At 38.2% G+C, this 25469-nt stretch overlaps 1 protein-coding gene across 6 annotated transcripts in view; it reads left to right on the top strand.

Moving 5' to 3' along the window:
* The window catches only part of ulk4 (unc-51 like kinase 4), a 213579-nt gene that overhangs the window by 152959 nt on the left and 35151 nt on the right, over positions 1-25469 (top strand). For 4 of the 6 annotated variants that reach the window (XM_073871895.1, XM_073871894.1, XM_073871897.1 and 1 more), the window contains 2 exons: positions 8726-8818; positions 22318-22541. In XM_073871895.1, coding sequence (XP_073727996.1) covers positions 8726-8818; positions 22318-22524 — 300 coding nt within the window. In that variant the 3' untranslated portion in view covers positions 22525-22541. Of the gene's footprint in view, positions 1-8725; positions 8819-22317; positions 22543-25469 lie in introns of those variants that run through there. The other 2 variants (XM_073871899.1, XM_073871898.1) reach the window with 2 other exon arrangements.

Below are 25469 nucleotides of genomic sequence, written 5' to 3' on the forward strand. Positions count from 1 at the left end.
TAGTCAATGCTATTGTTATTGACTCTGTAACAAGAACTATACAAATAATTCAGGCGGCTCATTTGCACTCTCACGGTCTAATGAGAAGAACGAGCTTGTGCAGCTTGTCAAAGTCTGGCGTAATAACTGAAAGTGCACGTCTCATCGCTGTTATATCCAGCGTGGATTGTTATGTGGCCCGGAAATAACACAAGCATTGAATTTTGCTTCACACAAATAAGTGCCAGCAAATGATACCGGCAGTTTTGAAGCACTCAAACGACACTTCTGCGCATTGGGTCAAACTGAACTTTCTCCAGGGATCCATAGGAGAGAAATCTCTGCAATGTCCCTGCAATCACATGGCAATTCACCTACATTCATTTCTTTTAGGTATTATACAAGATGTATATATTTTATAGCTCTAGCCTGTGGCTACAAATGTTATGCTATAAAAAGTATACCATAAATTAGATTCATACAAATCCTGTGTGACTCTGCATGGGTTCGAGACCCCAAGGTTGAGAAACTCTGCTTAGTAACAGACTACTTTTCCAAAAATGTAGAATTTTTATCATGCTACACTGCTTGTATTTTACAGCTGAATTAGAATCAATTTATTTGCCAAGTGCAAACACAAATGCTAGGAATTTACTCTTAGTATATACAGGTACATGACACAAGACAAAGAAATACATAAAATTAAAAATGTAAGTAATATAGATAAGATGTAAGTAAAAGAATTACAGATGTGCATAAGAAAATACTGTATATTACATATTTGTATACAACTTTAAAGATACAAAATGTAAAAGTAGGCATGAACACTAGTGTTGGACATAAGTATGCATAAATACTAGTGCAGGACACAAGTATGCATAAACACTAAAGTTGGACATAAGAAGGCATGAACACTAGTGTAAGATATAAGTAAGCATGATTACTAGTGCAGGACATAAGAAGGCATGAACACTACTGTTGGATATAAGAAGGCATGAACACTACTGTTGGATATAAGTAGGCATAAACACTATTGTTGGACATAAGTAGGTATAAACACTAGTGTTGGACATAAGTAAGTATAAACCCTATGGTTGGACATAAGTAGCCATGAACACTAGTGTAGGAAATAAGTAGGCATGAACACTATTGTTGGACATAAGTAGGTATAAACACTAGTGTTGGAAATAAGTAGGTATAAACACTAGTGTTGGACATAAGTAGGCATAAACACTAGTGTTGGAAATAAGTAGGTATAAACACTAGTGTTGGACATAAGTAGGCATAAACACTAGTGTTGGACATAAGTAAGTATAAACCCTATGGTTGGACATAAGTGGGTATAAACCCTATGGTTGGACATAAGTAGCCATGAACACTAGTGTAGGAAATAAGTAGGCATGAACACTAGTGTTGGACATAAGTAAGTATAAACCCTATGGTTGGACATAAGTAGCCATGAACACTAGTGTAGGAAATAAGTAGGCATGAACACTATTGTTGGACATAAGTAGGAATGAACACTAGTGTTGGACATAAGTAGGCATGAACACTAGTGTTGGACATAAGTAGGTATAAACACTAGTGTTGGAAATAAGTAGGTATAAACACTAGTGTTGGACACAAGTAAGTATAAACCCTATGGTTGGACATAAGTAGCCATGAACACTAGTGTAGGAAATAAGTAGGCATGAACACTATTGTTGGACATAAGTAGGAATGAACACTAGTGTTGGACATAAGTAGGCATGAACACTAGTGTTGGACATAAGTAGGTATAAACACTAGTGTTGGAAATAAGTAGGTATAAACACTAGTGTTGGACACAAGTAGGCATAAACACTAGTGTTGGAAATAAGTAGGTATAAACACTAGTGTTGGACATAAGTAGGCATAAACACTAGTGTTGGACATAAGTAAGTATAAACCCTATGGTTGGACATAAGTAGGCATGAACACTAGTGTAGGAAATAAGTAGGCATGAACACTAGTGTTGGACATAAGTAGGCATCAACACTAGTGTTGGACATAAGTAGGTATAAACACTAGTGTTGGATATGAGTAAGCATGAACACTAGTGTTGGACATAAGTAGGCATGAACACTAGTGTTGGACATAAGTAGGCATAAACACTAGTGTTGGACATAAGTAGGTATAAACATTAGTGTTGGATATAAGTAGGCATAAACACTAGTGTAGAAAATAAGTAGGCATAAACACTAGTGTTGGACATAAGTAGGCATGAACACTAGTGTTGGACATAAGTAGGTATAAACACTAGTGTTGGACATAAGTAGCCATGAACACTAGTGTAGGAAATAAGTAGGCATGAACACTATTGTTGGACATAAGTAGGAATGAACACTAGTGTTGGACATAAGTAGGCATGAACACTAGTGTTGGACATAAGTAGGTATAAACACTAGTGTTGGAAATAAGTAGGTATAAACACTAGTGTTGGACACAAGTAGGCATAAACACTAGTGTTGGAAATAAGTAGGTATAAACACTAGTGTTGGACATAAGTAGGCATAAACACTAGTGTTGGACATAAGTAAGTATAAACCCTATGGTTGGACATAAGTAGGCATGAACACTAGTGTAGGAAATAAGTAGGCATGAACACTAGTGTTGGACATAAGTAGGCATCAACACTAGTGTTGGACATAAGTAGGTATAAACACTAGTGTTGGATATGAGTAAGCATGAACACTAGTGTTGGACATAAGTAGGCATGAACACTAGTGTTGGACATAAGTAGGCATAAACACTAGTGTTGGACATAAGTAGGTATAAACATTAGTGTTGGATATAAGTAGGCATAAACACTAGTGTAGAAAATAAGTAGGCATAAACACTAGTGTTGGACATAAGTAAGCATAAACACTAGTGTAGGAAATAAGTAGGCATAAACACTAGTGTTGGATATGAGTAAGCATAAACACTAGTGTAGGAAATAAGTAGGCATAAACATTAGTGTTGGACATAAGTAAGCATAAACACTAGTGTTGGACATAAGTAGGCATAAACACTAGTGTTGGACATAAGTAGGCATGAACATTAGTGTTGGATATAAGTAGGCATGAACACTAGTGTTGGACATAAGCATAAACACTAGTGTTGGACATAAGTAGGCATAAACACTAGTGTTGGACATAAGTAGGCATGAACACTAGTGTTGGACATAAGTAGGTATAAACACTAGTGTTGGACATAAGTAGGCATGAACACTAGTGTTGGACATAAGTAGGTATAAACACTAGTGTTGGACATAAGTAGGCATGAACACTAGTGTTGGACATAAGTAAGCATAAACACTAGTGTTGGACATAAGTAGGTATAAACACTAGTGTTGGAAATAAGTAGGTATAAACACTAGTGTTGGACATAAGTAGGTATAAACACTAGTGTTGGAAATAAGTAGGTATAAACACTAGTGTTGGACATAAGTAGGTATAAACACTAGTGTTTGACATAAGTACCCATAAACACAAGTGTAGGACACAGGTTATTTTTGCATAAACACTAGTGTTGGGACACAGGTAGGCATAAACAATAGTGTTGTTGAACTTAAGTAGACATGAACACTAGTACATGACATAATATGTGTTAAAAAATTACCTATTGATTTTAAAGGAATAGTCTACTCTTTTGCCATATTAACCTATGTTTTACCTCAACCTAGATGAATTAATACATGCCTATCTTTTTTCAAAGCGTGCACTGTACAGCGTGTTATGAATGTGTCACCATTCAGCCCAGCCCCATTCATTCCTATGGTACCAAAAAAAGTTGTATTTTGTGGCACCATACTTACTAGTATAACTCCTCATGTAACAGTCTTTAAATAGGGAAAACACAGAAGTGTTTGATGGCTTCAGTGTTTGGTACCATAGGAATGAATGGTGCCAGGCCAAATGCCAACACATTCATAACACGCTGTACAGAGCACGCATTAAAAAAAGATAGGTATGTATTAATTCGTCTAAGTTGAGGTAATAACATAGTTTAATATGGCAAAAGGGTAGACTATTCCTTTAAGCCCTGCACAGAAATCCTTGTTTTGTGTCTTTTTACATAGTTTCCTATTTCTAAGTATATGTTAAATGCTGCCCTTATTCCAATATTCATATAAAGTATGTGTTTCTAATTTCATTACATTTATGTGGTGTAAATGTATTAGTTGAAATGCTTTTAATGGCGTCACATTGATATCTTCATTGTTTTTTGCCAGCTTGAAACTGCACTGATTATACAAATACATTTTCATCTGACATTTATATAATTAAAAATATCTGCTGCTTTAAATAGTTTCCATGCAAGTGGCTATTTTTGTAGCTTGTATTGCAGATAATGTCTCTTATAAAACCTGACTGCAGTTTTAATGACCTGATTTGAGTAGCTTGGTAAGAGTAACTTTCTCAACAGTGTTCCCGTCTAAGGGGCCTTATTTTTATTGGCCAGAAAATCCTGCAGAGTAGACTCAACTTCATGCTGATATAGTCAGAAGTCTGGCTAATTAAACTCTGCTGTCACTCACATTGACAAATATAGCAATTCTATAAGAGTTTATTTTAATGTTTACTGCCTGATTCAATATACTTCCATTTGCATGCCTCTAGTTACTGTAGTTTAATCAGATTTTTTTATGTCAGATGTTTCAATATAGCTTAAACCCATAACCATCCCCTAAATAGCCCTGCTGAAGTCTGTGCTGATGGCAGTACTGTATGTTCTGGAAAGAAACAAACAGAAACCAATATTAAAATTTCTAATGCTATGCACTTAATTCTCTCTTTCTGTGACACTATGGATACAATATATGTCCATCTCTCTCTCTCTCTCCCACACTCTTGTTTGTAAACATGTCTCATTCTGTCGCCCTCATTTCTTGAGCTGTTCTCCTGATTTCCCTCTCTCTTTCTCGGCCCCCACCCCCTCGCCCCCCGTCCTCAGGGAGCGCTTGCCTGCTACTGTCGCCGTAGGCATGCTGTTAGGGGGTTCATGTCTGGATCCTCTCCTCACTGATGATTAGATTGTTATGCAATGACAACTGCTATGCAGATACCAGCAGAATACATCCAGTCACTCAGTCCCATCTCCACTGGATCCTACCACACCTTTACCCATAATTACTCGCTGTGGACATCTTTGTCATAGTGGTTGAGTGGCCAAACGCGTGCGTGCGCGCATACATTCATGTTCAATTTCCAGCATTATATGCACCCAACTTTGACGTCTAATAGTTCCAGCTGCTATTTTTACACATATGTTTTGGCAGTCTCATGGTAAACAGCACTTTAGAGTTGGATACCTAGCATGGTGAAGTCGTTCTCCTGTCAATTCCTCCCTTCAAGCCTCATTATCCGTCCTAACCCTTTGTCTGTCCCTCTGTGTCCTTTCATACATATGTATGCACGGACAATGCAGAAAGGGATGTGTAATGGAATTCAGTTTTTCAAGAGAAAGAGTGATAGAAAGAGAAAAATGCTAAGCTTATTAAGATGTGTCCATGCCGTCCAGATCCATTTGGTCGATAATGATGAGGGAACTGTTTTTCAGCTCTGCTGTCTTACGCTTCATGTGTAAAGTTTGTCTACTATGCGCAGTAGACATTGAAAGATGGTGAGCTGCCTACATAGACATGAGCCATCATAGAAACTCAAAAATGGCAATTGAAACACTCTACATAGCAACTCCTTACAAAAAGGTGGATTTACCTAAAACCAAAGGGAAGCCTTAAAGGCAGGGTGCTTGATTTTTGAAAAACACTGGGAAAGGGAGTTGGGCCGACTACCAAAACACACTTGTAGCCGATCAGCAGTAAGGGGCTTGTCTACTAACTGACATCATTGCCTGGGTTGCGTATGTGTGGGGTGGGTCTATCAAAAGAAGGTCCAGATTCTGTTGGGGTAGGGGTGTGTTTGTTTAGGTGATCTCAAATGTCAACATTAGCTTTCAGAGATCATGCACCCTGCCTTTAAAGGAATAGTTCACCCAGAAATGAATTATTTACTCACCCTCATGTTGTTTGAACTTTCGATATCATTCTTTGTTCTTCAGAATCACAATGCAAGTTTCTTAAAAAGTTTTGTTTTAAAGTTTCTGGCTACTATTGGGAGTGGATATGACCAGTATCCAGAGAATCCGTCAAGCTTCAAAAGACCCATAAGTGTTAAATCGTTTTACTGGACTTGGTCTTAAGTGCCCTGACTCCTCTACTTTCTTGCTGTGGACCAGCTTAGGCTGGTTTTTGCTGGTCTTTTTAGTAGGGTACTTTTAAATAATGTGTAGCAGCCTGGTTTTAGCTGGTTAAGCAGGCTTGTTTTCGCTTTTTGTTTCACTTTTTAACTAGTCAGGCTGAAAGACCAGCTGAACAACCAGCTTGACCAGGCTGGAGGCTTGGCCAGGGGGCTAAGCTGGTTGGCTGGGCTTAGCTGGTTTAAGATGGAAGAAGCGGGTTTAAGCAAAGTCCTTTTAAGGAAGTCGCATCACTCCGCTGCCGCCATATTTGCAACACATCAAGGTCTTGTTAAAACAAGACAAAAATATATGTTGATTCTGTGCATAAGCAAAGTCCCTCTCCCAAAGGATTCCGATTGACGATTTGCTCTTTTTACTGGGAGGGGGGACTAGAACGGCCATTCTGACTGTTGGGATCTTTCCCCGTTTATGACAACTCCAGTCACGCATCTTTTACATTTTAAATATCTTTGGTTTAAGATGGAAGTAGCTGGTTTAAGCAAATTCCTTTTAAAAAAGTTGTGTCACTTACTGCCATATTTGCAATACCTCCATGTCTTGTTAGAACATCTTGTTAGAATTCTGCGCATATGTCTCTCTCCCAGAGCATTCCGATTGACGATTGGCTCTTTTTACTGAGAGGCGGGACTAGAGCGATCTTTCCAGTCACACATCTTGTAAATATTAAATATCTTTGGTTTAAGATGGTCCTTTCAGCTTGGCAAAGCTGGTCAAGCTGGCCTTCCAGCCTGGTCAAGCTTGTGGGTCAACTGGTTTTAGCTGGTGAGGCAAGCTGGTCTTTCAGCCTGACCAGCTAAAAAGTGTCCAAAACCACTCGAAAACCAGCCTGCTTAACCAGCTAAAACCAGGCTGGTATTCAGTGGGGTAAACATCTTAAAACTGTTCAGACACAGAAAGCGTGCACTGACGGAGGCACAGGGTTAAGACTTCGTAAAAAAAACCTTTTGTCACCTTCATGCTGGATTTCCACCAACTGCAGAGCGGCTGCAGATCGGCTCCGCTGCTTTACGGCTCCGCCGTCCGCCAATACCCACCAGTTCCGAATTTTTTGCAGAGCGGCAGCGTGCTGGAGTGACGAGGACCCATGAGGTCTCGCAAATTCACGTGATGATGGCGCGATATCTAGTTCTGTCTCCGCCCATTATGACGTTAAATCATGACACTTTGATGGACCAGCCCAGATCATGACATGAGATCTCGCGAATTCAGGTATGATCACGCGATATAGTCATGGCTCCGCCCTGCGGAGCTGTCCGGCATCCGTCAAAAATAGAAGTTCTGCGTATATGTTCCGGAGGGCTGCGGCTGGCCGGAGCTGTGACGGATTCGGAACGCAGTCAGTGGAAATACACACATTGACTTGAATGGAAACCGATTGACTCCGCCGCCGTTCCGCAGCGGATCCGCAGCCGTTTCAGAGTTGGTGGAAATCCAGCATCAGGACAATTTAAATATATTCTACAAATCGAGTGTAGTTATTTGTTTAATACATTTGAGCCCTTTTAAAGCTTGAAGAGGTGGTCACCATCCACTTCTATAGTAACCAGAAAACCCAAAACAAAACTTTATCAAAATTTTAGTTTTGAAGAACAGAGACAGACATTGGAGGATCACACGACATGAGGGTAAGTAAATAATGCTAGAATTTTTGGGTGAACTATGTTTTTACGTAGCTTACCTAAAAAACAAAATACAACTCTGTTATCCTTGTCTCTGATCTTATTTCAAACCCATATGACTTTCTTTCTTCTGTGGAACAAAAGGCAGAATTGTGTGTGTTGACAGCCTCAGTCACCTTCACCTTCATTATTTTTTCTATATAGTAAATGTAAATGGTGAATGATGGCATTCCCTACCATTTCCTCTTCACTCCCTCACTCTGTCAGCCTGAACTCCATCATTAATATATGAACGGAGTGAAGACAGATTTCATCATGAAAACACTGCAGTCGTAGTCTCGTCGTAATCTCATTGCCCCGAGCTGTCAATCTGCATGAGGATCCCAGACGCTCACATTCACCAAAATATTAGTCAGACGAAGATGGCGAGAGACGGCGCGATGAACTTTTGAACCTTAGACTCGCTGCAGTGCTGCTGTAGTTGACGGCTGATAGCTAATCCAGTCTGTATGTATTATCCATTGGTGTTGTTGTCTATATTTATATTTCTCTGTGACAGCCGTGGTAGACAGCAAACTGTACACATTGTTCTGTACCGAGAGTAGAGCTGGGCAGTGTGCAGAGACCCCGGCACCTCAGAGAGTCTCTGTTAAAAATAACCTCCGCTTCAAGCTACTGTACTTCCTGTGATGATTACATGAGCATCGTCCTTAGCTATGTTGGGTCTTAAGTTCTCTTCTCTGAGCATTCCCCCAATGACTGACTGCCCTCATTTTCTTCTCTTCATTTCTCTGAATTCTTCCTTTTTGTCTTTTCCCTTCTTGATCTAATAACGCTCTCTCGCTCTCTCTCTTTCTCTGTAGAGATCAGACAGTAATGAAGACACTGAGGCTGCAGAAGAACTACTGCTCATTCACAAGCCACTGACAGAATTAAACAACCTCCTCATTCAACTGGTCAGTCTGTTTGTGTGTATTAGGGTAATGCTTTATTCTCTCCCATACAGTAGTTTCACCATTCTTTTAACATACTGTAAATTTGGGTTGTGTAACGTGATGGTAAGCAGGCAGGCAGAGGCAGCGGATCCACACGCAGTTACACAATAAACACAAAACATGATAAGCAAAACAGAAACAAGATAATAAAGTGACAAAGAATAATCCACAGAATGAAAACAATAAAAACAGGAACCAACACAGCTCCAACAACGACTGACAAAGGACAACTGAACTAATGACACACACTATAGGAGCAAAACGGTTAAATCTAGGATTTTTTTATCCTCATGTTTGTGGTCTATCAAATTTTGGAAAATCTTATAAGATGTAAAAAACCTTTTGGTGTGTACCCAGCATAAGAGTTCACAGAACTAAGAAATCACAAGACCAGGAAAACACAGAATAGGACCGTGACAGGTTTCCCCTTAATATGCTAACAGAGAACAGTGGGTCTCATTCACTATTAATTGCGTATGTTTTTCCTTTTTATATGAACATTTGAACTGCTCACAAAAAATTCTGCCTTATTCACAACACGTACGTACACACATGAATTTGTTTTAAACTCGTTCTGTGTTCTGGATGAGAAGCGCATGCTCAAGGTTGAAAATTCACATAATACGCACCTAAACCGGCTCCATATAAGGGCTTTCCGAAACGCAGCACTTGTCCACAGGAAATTTTAGAAAAGTATGTCACCGAAGCAAACGACCTAAAAATTAAATCAATTATCATATTCATTATTGGTTAAATTCTGTTTTGCTTTGCTTTTTTTTGTGTCTTTTTTCTGTTTTGCTGTCGGTGGAGGAAGGCAGATGTGCTGTGTGTCCACCGGCGTAACAAGTTTTGGTAAAAAATAAGAACAGTATTGTTCAAAATAATAGCAGTACAATGTGACTAACCAGAATAATCAAGGTTTTTAGTATATTTTTTTATTGCTACGTGGCAAACAAGTTACCAGTAGGTTCAGTAGATTCTCAGAAAACAAATGAGACCCAGCATTCATGATATGCACGCTCTTAAGGCTGTGCAATTGGGCAATTAGTTGAATTAGTTGAAAGGGGTGTGTTCAAAAAAATAGCAGTGTGGCATTCAATCACTGAGGTCATCAATTTTGTGAAGAAACAGGTGTGAATCAGGTGGCCCCTGTTTAAGGATGAAGCCAACACTTGTTGAACATGCATTTGAAAGCTGAGGAAAATGGGTCGTTCAAGACATTGTTCAGAAGAACAGCGTACTTTGATTAAAAAGTTGATTGGAGAGGGGAAAACCTATAAAGAGGTGCAAAAAATGATAGGCTGTTCAGCTAAAATGATCTCCAATGCCTTAAAATGGAGAGCAAAACCAGAGAGACGTGGAAGAAAACGGAAGACAACCATCAAAATGGATAGAAGAATAACCAGAATGGCAAAGGCTCAGCCAATGATCACCTCCAGGATGATCAAAGACAGTCTGGAGTTACCTGTAAGTACTGTGACAGTTAGAAGACGTCTGTGTGAAGCTAATCTATTTTCAAGAATCCCCCGCAAAGTCCCTCTGTTAAAAAAAAGGCATGTGCAGAAGAGGCTACAATTTGCCAAAGAACACATCAACTGGCCTAAAGAGAAATGGAGGAACATTTTGTGGACTGATGAGAGTAAAATTGTTCTTTTTGGGTCCAAGGGCCACAGGCAGTTTGTGAGACGACCCCCAAACTCTGAATTCAAGCCACAGTACACAGTGAAGACAGTGAAGCATGGAGGTGCAAGCATCATGATATGGGCATGTTTCTCCTACTATGGTGTTGGGCCTATTTATTGCATACCAGGGATCATGGATCAGTTTGCATATGTTAAAATACTTGAAGAACTGTGGTCATACAACTAAATATTAGTTTAGTGATTCACAGGATTGCTAAATCCCAGAATTTTTTTTTTGTACAAAATAGTTTTGAGTTTGTACAGTCAAAGGTAGACACTGCTATTTTTTTGAACACACCCCTTTCAACTAATTGCCCAATTGCACAGCCTTAAGAGCGTGCATATTATGAATGCTGGGTCTTGTTTGTTTTCTGAGAATCTACTGAACCTACTGGTAACTTGTTTGCCACGTAGCAATAAAAAATATACTAAAAACCTTGATTATTCTGGTTAGTCACATTGTACTGCTATTATTTTGAACAATACTGTATATGAAATAAGATAACCAAAACCTTTAATATTTTATTTATTTATTTATTTTAAAAAGTCACCTATAATGTCATTCATTCAAATTCTTCAGCAGACTTCACCAGAGATGCGCATCTGCATCTAAATGAAAACAGATAGGAGGCCAAGATCAAGCGTTTGACGTTTGGACTTATTACATCAGGGGTCGGCAAAATCGGTCTTGGGGTGCCGATGTCCTGCAGATTTTAACTCTAACCCCGGTAAAACCTCGCCTACCTTTAGTTTTCAGGTGACTCTTAAAGATTTTAGTTGTTCAAGTATGCTTGATTAGAGCTGGAGCTAAACTCTGCAGGACATCAGCACTCCAGGACCGCAAGTGCCTACCCGTGTTACATTTACATTACGTTTACATTTAGGCATTAAACATACGCTTTCATAGAAATTTAAAAATAAAGGGAGGAAGCATAATAATATTATTATAAAATAGTATTATTAATTTAAAGGAGCCATGGCATGAAAATCTGACTTTTTCCATGTTTAAGTGCTATGATTGGGTCCCCAGTGCTTCTATCAACCTAGAAAATGTGAAAAAGATCAACCCAGTAACTTAGTTTTGGTAAACCATTCTCTACAAGCATGTGAAAAAATAGGTCGTTGAAATTTGTCTCTCCTTATGATGTCATAAGGAGCTCTTATTATAATAGTACCACCCCTTAATCTGCACTTTCCAACCACAGCACTGCCATTTAGTGCAGAGAAAAGCACAATTGAGTTTTAGTGCAACAAACCACCATCATTGTGATCAGTGTTTAAATTTCATAAGCTCATTTGCATTTTAAAGGACAAATCCAAAACGGCACATTTTTGCACACACCTACAAAGTGGCAATTTTAACATGCTATAATAAAACAATAAGCCCCAAGAATCAGTGGGTTACCAGTGCATTTTATAACAGCTAAGGGGCGTTGTTAGGCACGACACGAATCAGACCTCCTTAGCTGTTATAAAATGCACTGTAACCCCACTGCTTCGCGGGGGTTATTGCTTTTATAAAACGGTTACTTCATATGCATAGCAGGATTTCATAAAATAAATCACAAATAAGTTGTAATTATATTAGTACAAATATTACTCTTCCGCCAAACAAAGTAGTTCCTCAGAATCAAGTGTGGCTGCAACAGAGAGCAGTTCTCAAGCAACACACACACAACAATGAAAATATGATTAAAGACTGTAGTGTGTATTTTCATAAATCAACATTCATCTAATTTATACATTAACATTTATATCGTGCAACTGTTGAAATGGATCAAACAAGCTTGTACGCATGCTTAACTCTTTCCCCGTCAGCGCTTTAAAAAAAAGTTGCCACCCAGTTTTAGTTTAATGGCTTCCAGAAAAATTATCTTCTTTAAATAAACATAAAATGAAAGAACAGACAATCGACACACGCTTTCAAACAAACAAACAAGCAAACAAAAAAAGGTTTCATCCTACCTTCATTTGTTCTCTTATCACCTCTCAGAGTCTTTAGCTAAAAGTGGAGATAATTCCATTTATGTGAAGAACTTTTGTAAGAGATCAGATTCAGAGCCTGATCAAAACACGCTGTTTTTAGTGTTGAGTGAATGCGTCAGTGTTTAAGTTGGGTAAGATCGCCACCCAGTGGATAGTGGAAATATGAATTTGAGGTAGAAACTCCTCAGGGAATGTTTTCTCTTTATTGACAATATTTATTGAAATATATCTGAATATCGCCATTAAGTGTGCAAATGTAGAAAAATAAAAATATGATTAAAGATTAAAGAATTGGATTTTTTTTAGCATATCGGAAGCATACATTTACTTAAATAAAACACGACGAAAGAAACGATGCGATGTTTCGACCAGTTCTCCGTCAATTTCCAGGTACCTGTATAGCAGACAAGTCTGGATCTTTTTTCATTAGGACCAGAAACTACCACAAACAAAACGTCGAAGCCTAGAGAAAAGTCTGATAATGCTTCATCTGTTCCACTGAACTTAATGGCGAGACTTGTGAATGAGGAGAATTTTCAGCGCATCGAGAGACATATCAACACAGCATATCACGTCATCAAGAATGAACAGCCATTGTGTCATTCGAACGGTGTATTGACTTGCTTAAAAAAATAAAAACAGAGTTTATGTGGGATCTCAGTACCACACAGATATTGCATGTCGGAGGTAAGAAATATTTGGTTTAATGTCTTTACTAATAGTTGCCCAGTCAAAGCCCTGGTATGCACGTTTCACACTCAAATTTCTGCATACGCACACTTAGTGAATGTGGCCCAGTGTTCCCATCATTACTTACAGTATAATAAGGCTTTGTTTATTTTTGATGACTATAAATATTTTATAGTTTTATACAGATTTAGGTTATGTAGCTATTAATTAAATATGCCAGTTACTGAATTAAAAGGCTATAAATACCCCACACATATCACTTAGAATTAATATTTCTGATCAATTTAAAATATTATGTATAGCTTAGTGGTAGAGTTTTGCATTAGCAGTGAAAAAGTAATGGGTTTGAACCCAGGGAGCACACATACTGTTAAAAAACATATAGTTTATACAACACTGTAAGTGGCTTTGGATAAAAGCGTCTGCCAAATGCATAAAATGTAAATTTATGGACTCACTAGTCAGCTAATCATGCCAAATTCACCAACTACCTGGTCCGAAAATATGTCGTTTTTCACACCCCAGTGTAAATCTGCCTCTGTGTCATTGTAAGACCACCAAAACACTTTTTACTTGAGCAATACTTTACCTTTAGCTGAATTTCACAGAACAATCTGGAAGTGCTGAACTGAAATATTGATTTAAAGATCAGCATTTATAGGTCACCAGAATACATATTCATTTAAAAAAAAGGGTGCTGTCACTTTCGGTTTATCAATTAACCTTCTTTTCATCAAGAACCATATCTCCATATCTCATCCAATCAGATTCAAGGGTCCGAATTAAAATAAAATTATATAAAATAAAATTGTATAAAATAAAGCAAAATCTGTTTATAAGTACACATAGGCTGTTTATACACATCTGCTGCACTCGATCGCATTCTCATGTGTAGTTAACCCATTCTTGTAATGAATAATAAAACAGCCATGTCAGAAATAATCAATCCAGAGGAGTGAGACATTCATAATTGAAGAGAGAAATTTACCTCTCATTCATTTGATGGAAGCCACAAAATGACATAGAGATAGATTGAATTCCACAGCCAATGAATTTTGTATATTTGCCAAGGCGTTTTATCTTTCAATCATGAAAGTGCATTAGGACAGCGGCCGTAGATGAAGACTCTGCACCTTCTTCAAAAAGAATGATGGGATATTTGTGGGAGATGCAATAAATAGGAAATGTCGTTTTGTGGTGGTGTACTGGGTTGTGTGGAAAGCTTTGTTGTATTGGTGGTTTGGAAGATTGCACGCTATATATGTCACGCTCTTGTGTCTGATAGGCTTTCAGCAGACATGTCTAGATGAAACTACACTGAGAATTTCATCAAGTGAAGATCTTTCGGTTTTGTGTGAGTGATGCAGAAGGGAATGAAAGCGGTTGGCATAGTGATGCACTGTGGCATAAAATTCTCACAGATGGCAGAGACCAACTCCCCACCAACAGACTTCACTCTGACATCCTTAATCATGCGTCCAGACTGTGTGTGTGTGTGTGTGTGTGTGTGTGTGTGTGTGTGTGTGTGTGTTGGTGGCAAGCTGTGCCCACACGACCCTCAAGGCAGAATCCAGACTCTGCCCACTGTGCCATAAAAAACTGACAGACTCGTTCTTACACAACAAACACAAAAACTTGCATGCACGCTTGTATTGTTAAAACTTTTGATGTGGATTTTTGCAATACTGCCTCAAACGATGGCACAGGGGGTGTGGGGGGTGTTTGGATTTTGTGGCATGCCACCCTAAAAGCAGTAACAGTTTTGTACATGTGTGGTGTAACTAGTAGTGCTACCCTGACATCCAGGCTAAATTCTCATAATCTAATTTCGCATTTATTTCAATCTTTGACACGACCTTACTCAGTATTAGGTGTATACTGCAATGCATTTGATAAATACTAACATTTTAAAGCACCTCATAATGCTGTGTCAGGTAATTGAGTTTCGAGTATCTGATTTGATATTTCAGAATCAATAATTCAGACGAGCTCCTAATGCTCATAAGCAGGTCTGTATTGAATTTTTCCCCTTGGTAGTTGTCATATAGCATTGAACTTTTAAAATAATGCTGCATGTTATTTTATTATAATAATTATAATTACATTTTAGTCTTTATGCTTTTCTCAAACAGCCATCTGGTCTGACAAATACATTTTAAATGCAATCATTATGTGCAGTATTTTTTTTCCATTTTAGTCACACTGCTAGATTTTGCTGTCACTGATTTTTAATATCAACTACCCGCCCACAATATTCTTTAGAATCTCATAATGTTCCTGTCATTCACAAACATATGCAAATCCCTTGACCCTTTCATATTTGTTTATTAAAATGTGACGGGCCAATTCATGAGATGGACTGAATAATTAAATGATTTTAGTCCAGATGTACAGTATAGTGTTCGTGTGTGATCTGAATCCCAGAAGACTCAAAGTGTAATGAAAACACCAAAATATGATGATAATAATTAATGCTAAATTATAAGTCATACTGTACTCGTAAACTGAGTCATAATGCCATAGCATCCTCTGAAGTTGAGTTTTTTTTTTTTTTTTTTTTTTTTTAAAGCTTGCATGCACTTATGGCGCTTTTTCATTGCAAGGTCGGGTCAGCTCAGCTCACCTTTGGGGTCTTTTCCACTGGGTACAGTACGTAGTACCCAATACATTTCTTAGTACCACCTTGGTTGAGGTTCCAAGCTGAGCTGATACTAAAACGTGACGTGAAAACCCTGTAGATCACTATCCAGATTTAAAAGGTGTCCAGCATCAGATTTTTTTTAAAAAAAGCCCTTGAAGCCAATTTTTTGCAAACATAGGTCTGAACTTACTATAACCATTATTTTTAGAGGATTAAAAACACATTTCCTATAGAATTATTTACATTTTTTAGATTACCATTATCAAAAATGATCATTACCGCAACATGATATTACATTAAATATATGCATTTACAAATTCATGTTTCGGTAATGAGAACTAAAAAGTTGACTAGGTACTATGATAAACAAAATTTCAATTTTATCTGGAGAGAAAAAATAAGAACTGTTTACCTGGTAGCCATCTTGAGTGTCACAGTCAATTATGTCCCTTACAACAATTTTTTTGTTGTTGAAAATGTTAGTTCCTTGAGGGCTTAAACAATGATGGAAAATTGTTGCGGAGGATGAGAAAATTGGTCTTGGACACATTTATATTCCTTATTATTGTCTCACCAAATGATCACCAAACACCACATGTTTTTTACTTTACTGTAAATGTTTATAGTATAACATGCACTGAAGCTTTTTATTTTTTAGATTTTTTAATTATAAATATTTCCATGACAAAAAACCCAAATCCATGTTGCGGTAATAAAAATGTTCCCCTTAAATGTGGAAAAAACAACTAAATTGGTTTGTATGATGTCATTTGAAATCATGTGCAAAATAGTACATGAAGAGATGTTTGTAACTGTATGCTTCTTTTTTGGTAGTATTTACTTTTTTATCTAAATGTTTCATGACACCTCATATGTCTAATTTTGTGAGAATTACCTTTGTGCTTGCGCTATCTCGAGCAAACCTGTTGTCATCTGTGCTTTGTTGTAAGTTCCCAAACTCCCTTTTAGCGGTGAAAACATCCACAGGCTGAGAATCAAGAACACTGTACCAGTGTTTTTTTTTTGCATTTTGTGGTCGCACATCCGCGACGCGCACATCCGCATTTAAATAAGGCTTAGCGAAGCGTGTCAATTGACGCCACGGGTGTTTGTACAGAAACTGTCATGTGAGAGGTACAGTGATAAACGTGATGTTGTGGCGGTCTGACAAATAAATGAATATATGGGAAACACTGCATTCCAATGATGCTCCCTCTGATGCTCGCTCCCAATTTTTGTATGATGTCACAGCAGTAGGCAGTGCAAATATAACGACACTCGTATAATCCCTCCCACTCTGAAGTTGTACTAAACTCAATGAAAGCGCTTGCCGAGCCAAAGTCAAGTGAGCTGACACGACCTGACCTGTGGGGTACTATGCAATGGAAAAGTGCCATTAGAGGGTTTTGCTGTTAAAGAGAGTCAAATTTGTTAAATACCAATGAAATGACTAAATTGACATTTGTAAAAATAGGGTATTTCAATTACTGACTAATAACTTTTCATTGCCATTAAAGTGAAATTGCTAAACTTAAACATAAGAAGATATATCAGACAAACTTAGATGGTTTTGCATCTGAATTCTTTAAATAATTATTGACGTCATCATATGTGGTATAGGTTTCATTGAAATATGCTTAACTTATCCCATTAATGTTTAAAACAGCACTGTGTGGATACCGCGAGTACCACACAGAATTAGTTGACTTTGGCTTTATCTGGACTTGTGTCTGAAGGACACTAGGATGGGACAGTGTGAGATAGTGTGTTGTCAAAGGCAAATGCTGCCCAAGGATCAAGCGAACAGATTGTCTATGCATGTGCTATGGACAGACTGCATTTTAAATAGCCGTTCCAGAAAGGAAATGTGCCACCTCAAAGCCACTACTTAACATGAAAGTGTGTCCTACAAACCTTCATCGTGACTTCTCATGTGTTTACTCCACCACACGGTTTTCTTTTTGGCTGTAAACAGTCAGAGCGCGCCCGCAAACAATCCCGAATTATCTGCCCTGCAGTCTGTTTGCGCAGCCGGCGAGATCCCTGTTTCAATACACCACATGGCTTAAAAGTCATCATCTGCGCTGCTGTTTGTTCCAAAATACAGAAGTCTTACTCAAGCAAGTTTGTGCCCGGCAGGGTGAGCGTACGCAAGTATGCGGAGTCCATCGGCGGGTACATACGGAGGTCGTAAAAGGCCAGGAGCGTTACACGTCCCCATAGGCTTCTGTTCTCCACCTCCTCTCATTCTCTATTTCTGTCCTCCAATCATCCTTTCACAGCCCACAGTGGTATTAACACTCCCTAATCTCCCTGATACTTGTGTGCTTTTCAGCCCACAGCCCCATTAGACTCCTCAGCCTGATTTCCCAGATGCATCTACAAGTCTTGCTAAGTAAACAGGGTGGATTTGGGAGGCCGTCTAAGCAGGTGTTAACTCTTGTTCTGCTCTGACTCTGCGTTGGCATGTGAACAATACCGAGCCCATGGCCTCGCACCAAAGGCTTTTCAGCGCCAGGGTTCTCCCTCCGGTCAGCCTCTCTTTGGGACCTGGAAGGGGAGGCAGTCTTTGGGGGTATTGTCTGGGCTCCTAAAGCCCCACACTCAATTCTGGAGTGGCCGGCGACATCACAAAGAGGAGGCGGGATTAGGCGCGGCTGGCCCTTGCCCCCAAATCTCTTGGGATTACGCCTTTATGGCAGAGGGCAGCAACAGATCAGGATGGAAAAGAGGCTGGAATCCCAGAGTCGACCACACGGGACTTTGAGGGCTGAAATGAGCAGGAGAGAAAATCCCCACGGCCCTTGTGTGTTGCTTTTTGTCTTTATCTCAGTGTAAGGGCTGAGAGGAGATTGTTGTCGTCTGGGTTAAGAACTCATACTCCATATACTGCTCCCCTGATGGACATATTAAGCCTGAAACTGCAGCCGCCGCTGTCTCTGAGGACGAGAACAGTACTTTGTTTGAACAGTTCAGCTATCAAGTTATTATATGTGACCCTGGACCACAAAACCCAGTCATAAGCCGCCCGGGTATATTTGTAGCAATAGCCAAAATACAAAAATGATTAGGATGTTAAGATCATGTTCCAAGAAGATATTTTGTACATTTCCTATCATATTTAGATCAAAAAACTTATTTCACATTAGTAATATGTGTTGCAAAGAACTTCATTTGAACAACTTTAAAGGGGATTTTTTTCATATATGCATTTTTAATTTAGCTATTTTTGGTTCCTTACATAATAAACAACATAAAGTCATTTAACTTTTTAAAGGGGACATACCATGAAAATTTGACTTTTTCTATTTAAGTGCTATAATTGGGTCCCCAGTGCTTTTATCAACATAGACAATGTGAATAAGATCAACCCAGTAACTTAGTTTTAGTAAACCATTCTCTACAAGCATGTGAAAAAATTGGTCATTGAAAATTGGCTCCCCTTGTGATGTCAGAAGGGGATAATACTGCCCCTTAATCCGCACGATCCAACCACGACACTGCCATTTGGTGCAGAGATCAGCTCATTTGCATGTTAAATGACACACCCAAAAACAGCACATTTTACAAAGTGACAATTTTAACATGCTATAATAAATTATCTATATGATATTTTTAACTAAAATTTCACATATGTACTCTGGGGACACAAAAGATTTATTCTACATCTTGTATAAGTATTTTGTACAGAACAGGATTAGGGCCACTGGTGAAAAAATATTTGAATTCTGACTTTATTTTCAGAATTCTGACTTTAATCTCAGAATTCTGACTTTAATCTCAGAATTCTGACATTAAAGTCAGAATTCTGAGATTAAAGTCAGAATTCAAATGTTTTTTTCACCAGTGGCCCTAATCCTCTTCCGTAATTTTGAATGTCCCCTTTAAACCCTTCCTGATGCTGTTTCAACATGACATTGAGACAGAAATCCTCACTAAATGAATGTTTCGGCACATATACAAGATGGATTCTCTGGGCCATTGCTATCGACTGTACATAGACAAACAGATTTGTAGTGCTGAGATGCATGAAGGATGTAGTTTCATATTTCCCACAAGCAACAGCAGAGCAAATGAAAGTCATAAAAATATTCGTGTGAAGGGTAGAGTTTGGCTACTGCTCAGCTGATCAATAATTCAGCCGGTTCTGTCAAACTCCCATATAGACGCTGTTGCAGGTATATTGACAATTTTAAAAGATTCATTGCCAGAATTTTTTTCATTAACTCTCAGAGGTATGTATTTATAGGCTATATTAGACCATATTATTGTGGTGTACATGAAAGTGCAAGTATTTTACACTAAAACAATGCTTTAATGGTTCAGTCTTTATTTGTTTCTTCAACTGTGGCGGCTTGTGACTGCTCTTTCGAGGGGCGCAAATTCAAAAAATGTGTTTTGAGTGTAATGTGTGTTGCTCGTGTTTTCAGAATATGTGTTTGTTGCGTCATGTGAATGACGTGCATCACGTGTTTTGTCAAAATAAGTGCCTGCTGCACACGTGTCAAAATCGTTTATGATAAAAGAGACGCTCACGTTCACAATATACACACAAGACACTCCCTTAACAGTAAACTCTGATTATGCATGAGATTATACGAGTATCTGGCAAACGCAAGCGTCTTTTTTATCATAAACCCTTTAGACGCGTCTGCAGCAGGCACTTATTTTGACAAGACATGTGATGCACATAGGATCACTCGACGCGCAGAACACATATTTTGAAATTACAAACCACACACATCGAGCGCCCTCAAAAAAAGAAGTCGCCGGGGCCACTGTTCTTCAATATTTGTTAAAGGATTAGTCCATTTTCTTAAAAAAAATAATCCAAAGTTAATAATTTACTCACCACCATGTTATCCAAAATGTCTTTCTTTGTTCACTCCAGAAGAAATTAAGTTTTTTAAGGAAAACATTCCAGGATTTTTCTAATTTTAATGGACTTTAATGGAGCTTAACAGTTTTAATGCAGTTTAAATTTGCAGTTTCAAGGGACTCTAAATGATCTCGGGCGAGGCATACGGGTCTTGTCTAGCGAGGCGATTGTCATTTTTGGCAAGAAAAATGAGAAGTGTCCACTTTTGGACCACAACTTTTCATCTTCCTCCGGTCCTGTAACACGCCAGCGTGACCTTACCCAAGACTTCATCATGTCAAGAGGTCACAGAGGACGAACGCGAAACTCCGCCCCAGTGTTTACAAGTGTGGAGAAAGAGGACCGTCCCGACGTTGTTGTATGTCAACTGATACTAATTAATGTCTTTATGTCAGTTTATTGTTTAAAATGGTCCGCAAATGTGCATTTCATATATGTAACACGTGACCTTTCGACGTCATTACACAATTACGTGAGGTCGCACTGGCTTGTCACACAGCGGGAGGAAGACGAGAAGTTGTGGATTAAAAGTGCATGTTTTGTATTTTGTATTTGACAATCATTTCGCTAGATAAGACCCTTATGCTTCGTTTGGGATCGTTTAGAGTCCTTTGAAACGGCATTGAAACTGCAATTTTAAACTGCATTAAAACTGTTAAGTATTGGGGTCCATTAAAGTCCATTAAAATGAGAAAAATCCTGGAATGTTTTCCTCAAAAAACAATTTCTTCTCTACTGAACAAAAAAAGACATCAACATTTTGGATGACATGGTGGTGAGTAAATTAACTGGATTTTTTTTTAAGAAAAAGGACTAATCCTTTAAAAATGTAGTTCCTAATATGCTAATAATCGTAAAAAAAAATCTATTTATAGACCACATCGTTGACTGGGCCACTGATCAATATTGTGTCAGCTTGGCTGGTTAACAACAGTATTAGTTTTACTAACTCTGCATCAGCAACCCTTTTTATTTATTTTGTTTTCTGCATTTTAATGAATCTGGAGTACATTTGGGTTTGATTTCACATCATTATTTAATTGTATTATATGTATTATGCAATTGCATTATATGTACACTACCGGTCAAAAGTTTTGAAACACTTGACTGAAATGTTAACTATTATCTTAAAAATCATTTAATCTGAAGGTGTATGGTTAAATGCCTGAAATTACTTTTGTAGACAAAATATAGCTTCTAAAATTTAGAAAACTAAAATTTGATTTTAAAATATTGTTTTTGAAATAGATGACTTCAACTCAATATTGAAGGAAAAGCAGCCAATAAGAGCCAGGATTTAATGTGAACTCCTTTGATATTAAAGTTGAAACTTTAAGAAGCTTCTTGATAAAATGACGCACGTATGGTTTTGCAATTATTTTATTTATTTTGGATGCTTTTATTAACCAACATAATTCCCACAGTTACATTTGTGTTATGCCATAATTTGGACGAGTTTATTATTATTCTGTAATGTGAAAAATATATAAATAAATAAATGTATAATAAATAAATCACCTGATATGTTAATGAAGAGTTGCTCTAAATATATGACATATATTTGTGTGTTTTTGTGCTGTAGTTGGCGTGTGATGACAGCGAGTTGTACGAGGAGGTCAGTTCTTGTGTGTCTATGCTGGCTCAGCTCTATGGAGGAGAAGGAGCCGAACGCATGCAACCGGAGGAGCTGCTCAGCCTGGCACACGCATTACAGACACACACCGAACCCAGACAACAAAAACTGCTGCTCCGTGTGCTCAAACGCCTGATGAGTGCATGCAAACACTGATCTGAGACCAGCGCACCTGAGGTGTCTCAATAATGCATTATAAACAATTCATGTTGTGTCATAGTAACAGAAGATAGTACATATTTTTATATTATTATCTTAATGATATACACACAATATTTTTACTGTAAAGCATGAGTATTTTGTTGAACAGGACATCAAGTCGTAGTTCTGTAAGAGTATGTCTGTGTAAAGCAAATTGCACCCTCTGCTTAATATTGGATAGTTTGTGTGGCAGGCCATGAACTGTGCTTGCTGTGCAGTGTGGTATTATGGGTCATGGAGAGGTTGGGTACATCTCACTGGAGTCTCTCATGACTGTTGATCTAGTCTCTCTCTGTCTGTCTGTCTCTCTCAATCCTCTCATCTTTGGTGATTATGGGGGATTGTCACATATCAGCGAGAGCACAATATAAATCATCAGTCTGGTTGAAAATAGCACAGCAGGGCTGTTTACACTCATTACACCAGCATTGAATCTGTGAAAGTCAGTGTGTCATTAATCTTTCGTAATTACAATGGGTCAGAACAGGAGAATGATGGTAAATGTTAAATTAGGATCCCTGCCATTATTCATGATTTCAACTGTTTGGCACGATTAACTATAAACATTCATTTGTTAATTAGCAATCCGGGCAGAGGGGATTTGTGTAATCTTGCAAAGATGTGATTGTTTCATTTGCAAAATATTATTAAAGTCAATTTCATATGATATTATTGTTTATTAATTAGACCTTTATGATGTCGTAAATATATCCATAAAGTATTTTTGTTAGTTGATAGAGCAAATTGGCGATCAAATTTTGTTCTGTGGTATATATATATATATATTGGGAACACCATACTAATACTTTGACCCCCTTCCGCCTTCAGAACTGCCTTAGTTCTATGTGGCATTGATTCAACAAGGTGCTGAAAGCATTCTTTAGAAATGTTGGCCCATATTGATAGGATAGCATCTTGCAGTTGATGGAGATTTGTGGGATGCACATCCAGGGCAAGAAGGTCCCGTTCCACCACATCCCAAAGATGCTCTATTGGGTTGAGATCTGGTGACTGTGGGGGACATTTTAGTACAGTGAACTCATTGTCATGTTCAAGAAACCAATCTGAAATGATTTGAGCTTTGTGACATGGTGCATTATCCTGCTGGAAGTAGCCATCAGAGGATGAGTACATGGTGGTCATAAAGGAATGGACATGGTCAGAAACAATGCTCAGGTAGGCCGTGGCATTCAAACGATGCCCAATTGGCACTAAGGGGCCTAAAGTGTGCCAAGAAAACACAGTGGTAACAAGTAATGATGGATCCATGTTCTCATTCTGTTTACGCCAAATTCTGACTCTACCATCTGACAGAAATCGAGACTCATCAGACCAGGCAACATTTTCCAATCTTCAACTGTCTAATTTTGGTGAGCTTGTGCAAATTGTAGCCTCTTTTTCCTATTTGTAGTGGAGATGAGGGGTACCCGGTGGGGTCTTCTGCTGTTGTAGCCCATCGGCCTCAAGGTTGTGTGTGTTGTGGCTTCACAAATGCTTTGCTGCATACCTCGGTTGTAACGAGTGGTTATTTCAGTCAAAGTTGCTCTTCTATTAGCTTGAATCAGTCGGCTCATTCTCCTCTGACCTCTAGCATCAACAAGGCATTTTCGCCCACAGGACTGCCGCATACTTGATGTTTTTCCCTTTTCACACCATTCTTTGTGAACCCTAAAAATGATTGTGCTTGAAAATCTCAGTAAGTGAGCAGATTGTGAAATACTGAGATCGGCCTCAACTGGCACCAACAACCATGCCACGCTCAAAATTGTTTAAATCACCTTTCTTTCCCATTCTGACATTCAGTTTGGAGTTTAGGAGATCTTATGATCAATATGAATGAACTTGTTGGGTAAATATGTGGTTGTACAATACCATGGAGTAGTTTGTAAATATATATTTCTGCCTATAGAAATGTATTTGTAAACAGAATATGACCATGTTGTTGTTTAAATCATCAGTGTTCGGATGACTTCATCTGTGCTCAAACACTGCAGATATTTGTAAAGGATCTGTCGGCTTTGACAGACTCTAGAGAGAAGAGAATGACTTCATCCAAATAAATCTCACATACTCACTGCCCAGTCATAAACATACTGACACGTCTGAAACATTTAGTAATATCAGGGTTTTTCCTGCATAGAAATTTTGGATTTTGTGCCGCCTCCGGCTCTTGACAAGTTTCGCTGTCATTCACGGCAAACAAACAATCCTTACACTCTGGGGATTATAATTTGCAAGTGCAGTTGCGGCCTTATGTTGCAGCATCCCTTCATGGCCCCCAAAGAAAATTTATGACATAAACATTCCAAAACTTAAAATTTGAATTAAACAAAACATATTAAATTATACAATGTAGTTCTCTTGGTTAGTAGCCTTATTTTTCTGAGGTTTATTTATAATAAATTCATGTATTTTATAAAATGTCATTTATCTGGGGTCCCCCTGTTCTGAAACTGAAATTCAGTTTCTGATTCTTATCTACGGAATAAACCATCCGCTAGATTTATAGTGCTATCTCTCTGTCTTTTATTAATTAAATCATTTTCCAGTTGTTTTTGAGCATTGGGATAAGACGCATGGCAATTACTTGGTGAAAATGCGAGTGTCTGTAATACGAGATTTATACGTTTAGTCCCTCTTGATAAGAAGTGAATCAATTTCTCATACAAACCTCAAGCTGTCAACAAACCTCAAGCTGCTTTCTTTATTCCAGTATAATGAGAATACAATGAATCAAGCACTTCTCAGTTAAATGTGTATTTGTGTAAATCTCAGCATCTCGGCGTGCCACATTATCACAGATCTGTAAGAGAATGAAGGAAATAATTTGTGCTTTTGTTATACGTTTGTGTTTGTAATGGAGCGCTCTGTGTTTCATTGAAATGGATCTTGTATATCAT

This window comes from Misgurnus anguillicaudatus, chromosome 10 (assembly GCF_027580225.2).
Source record: "Misgurnus anguillicaudatus chromosome 10, ASM2758022v2, whole genome shotgun sequence".
NCBI lineage: Eukaryota > Metazoa > Chordata > Actinopteri > Cypriniformes > Cobitidae > Misgurnus > Misgurnus anguillicaudatus.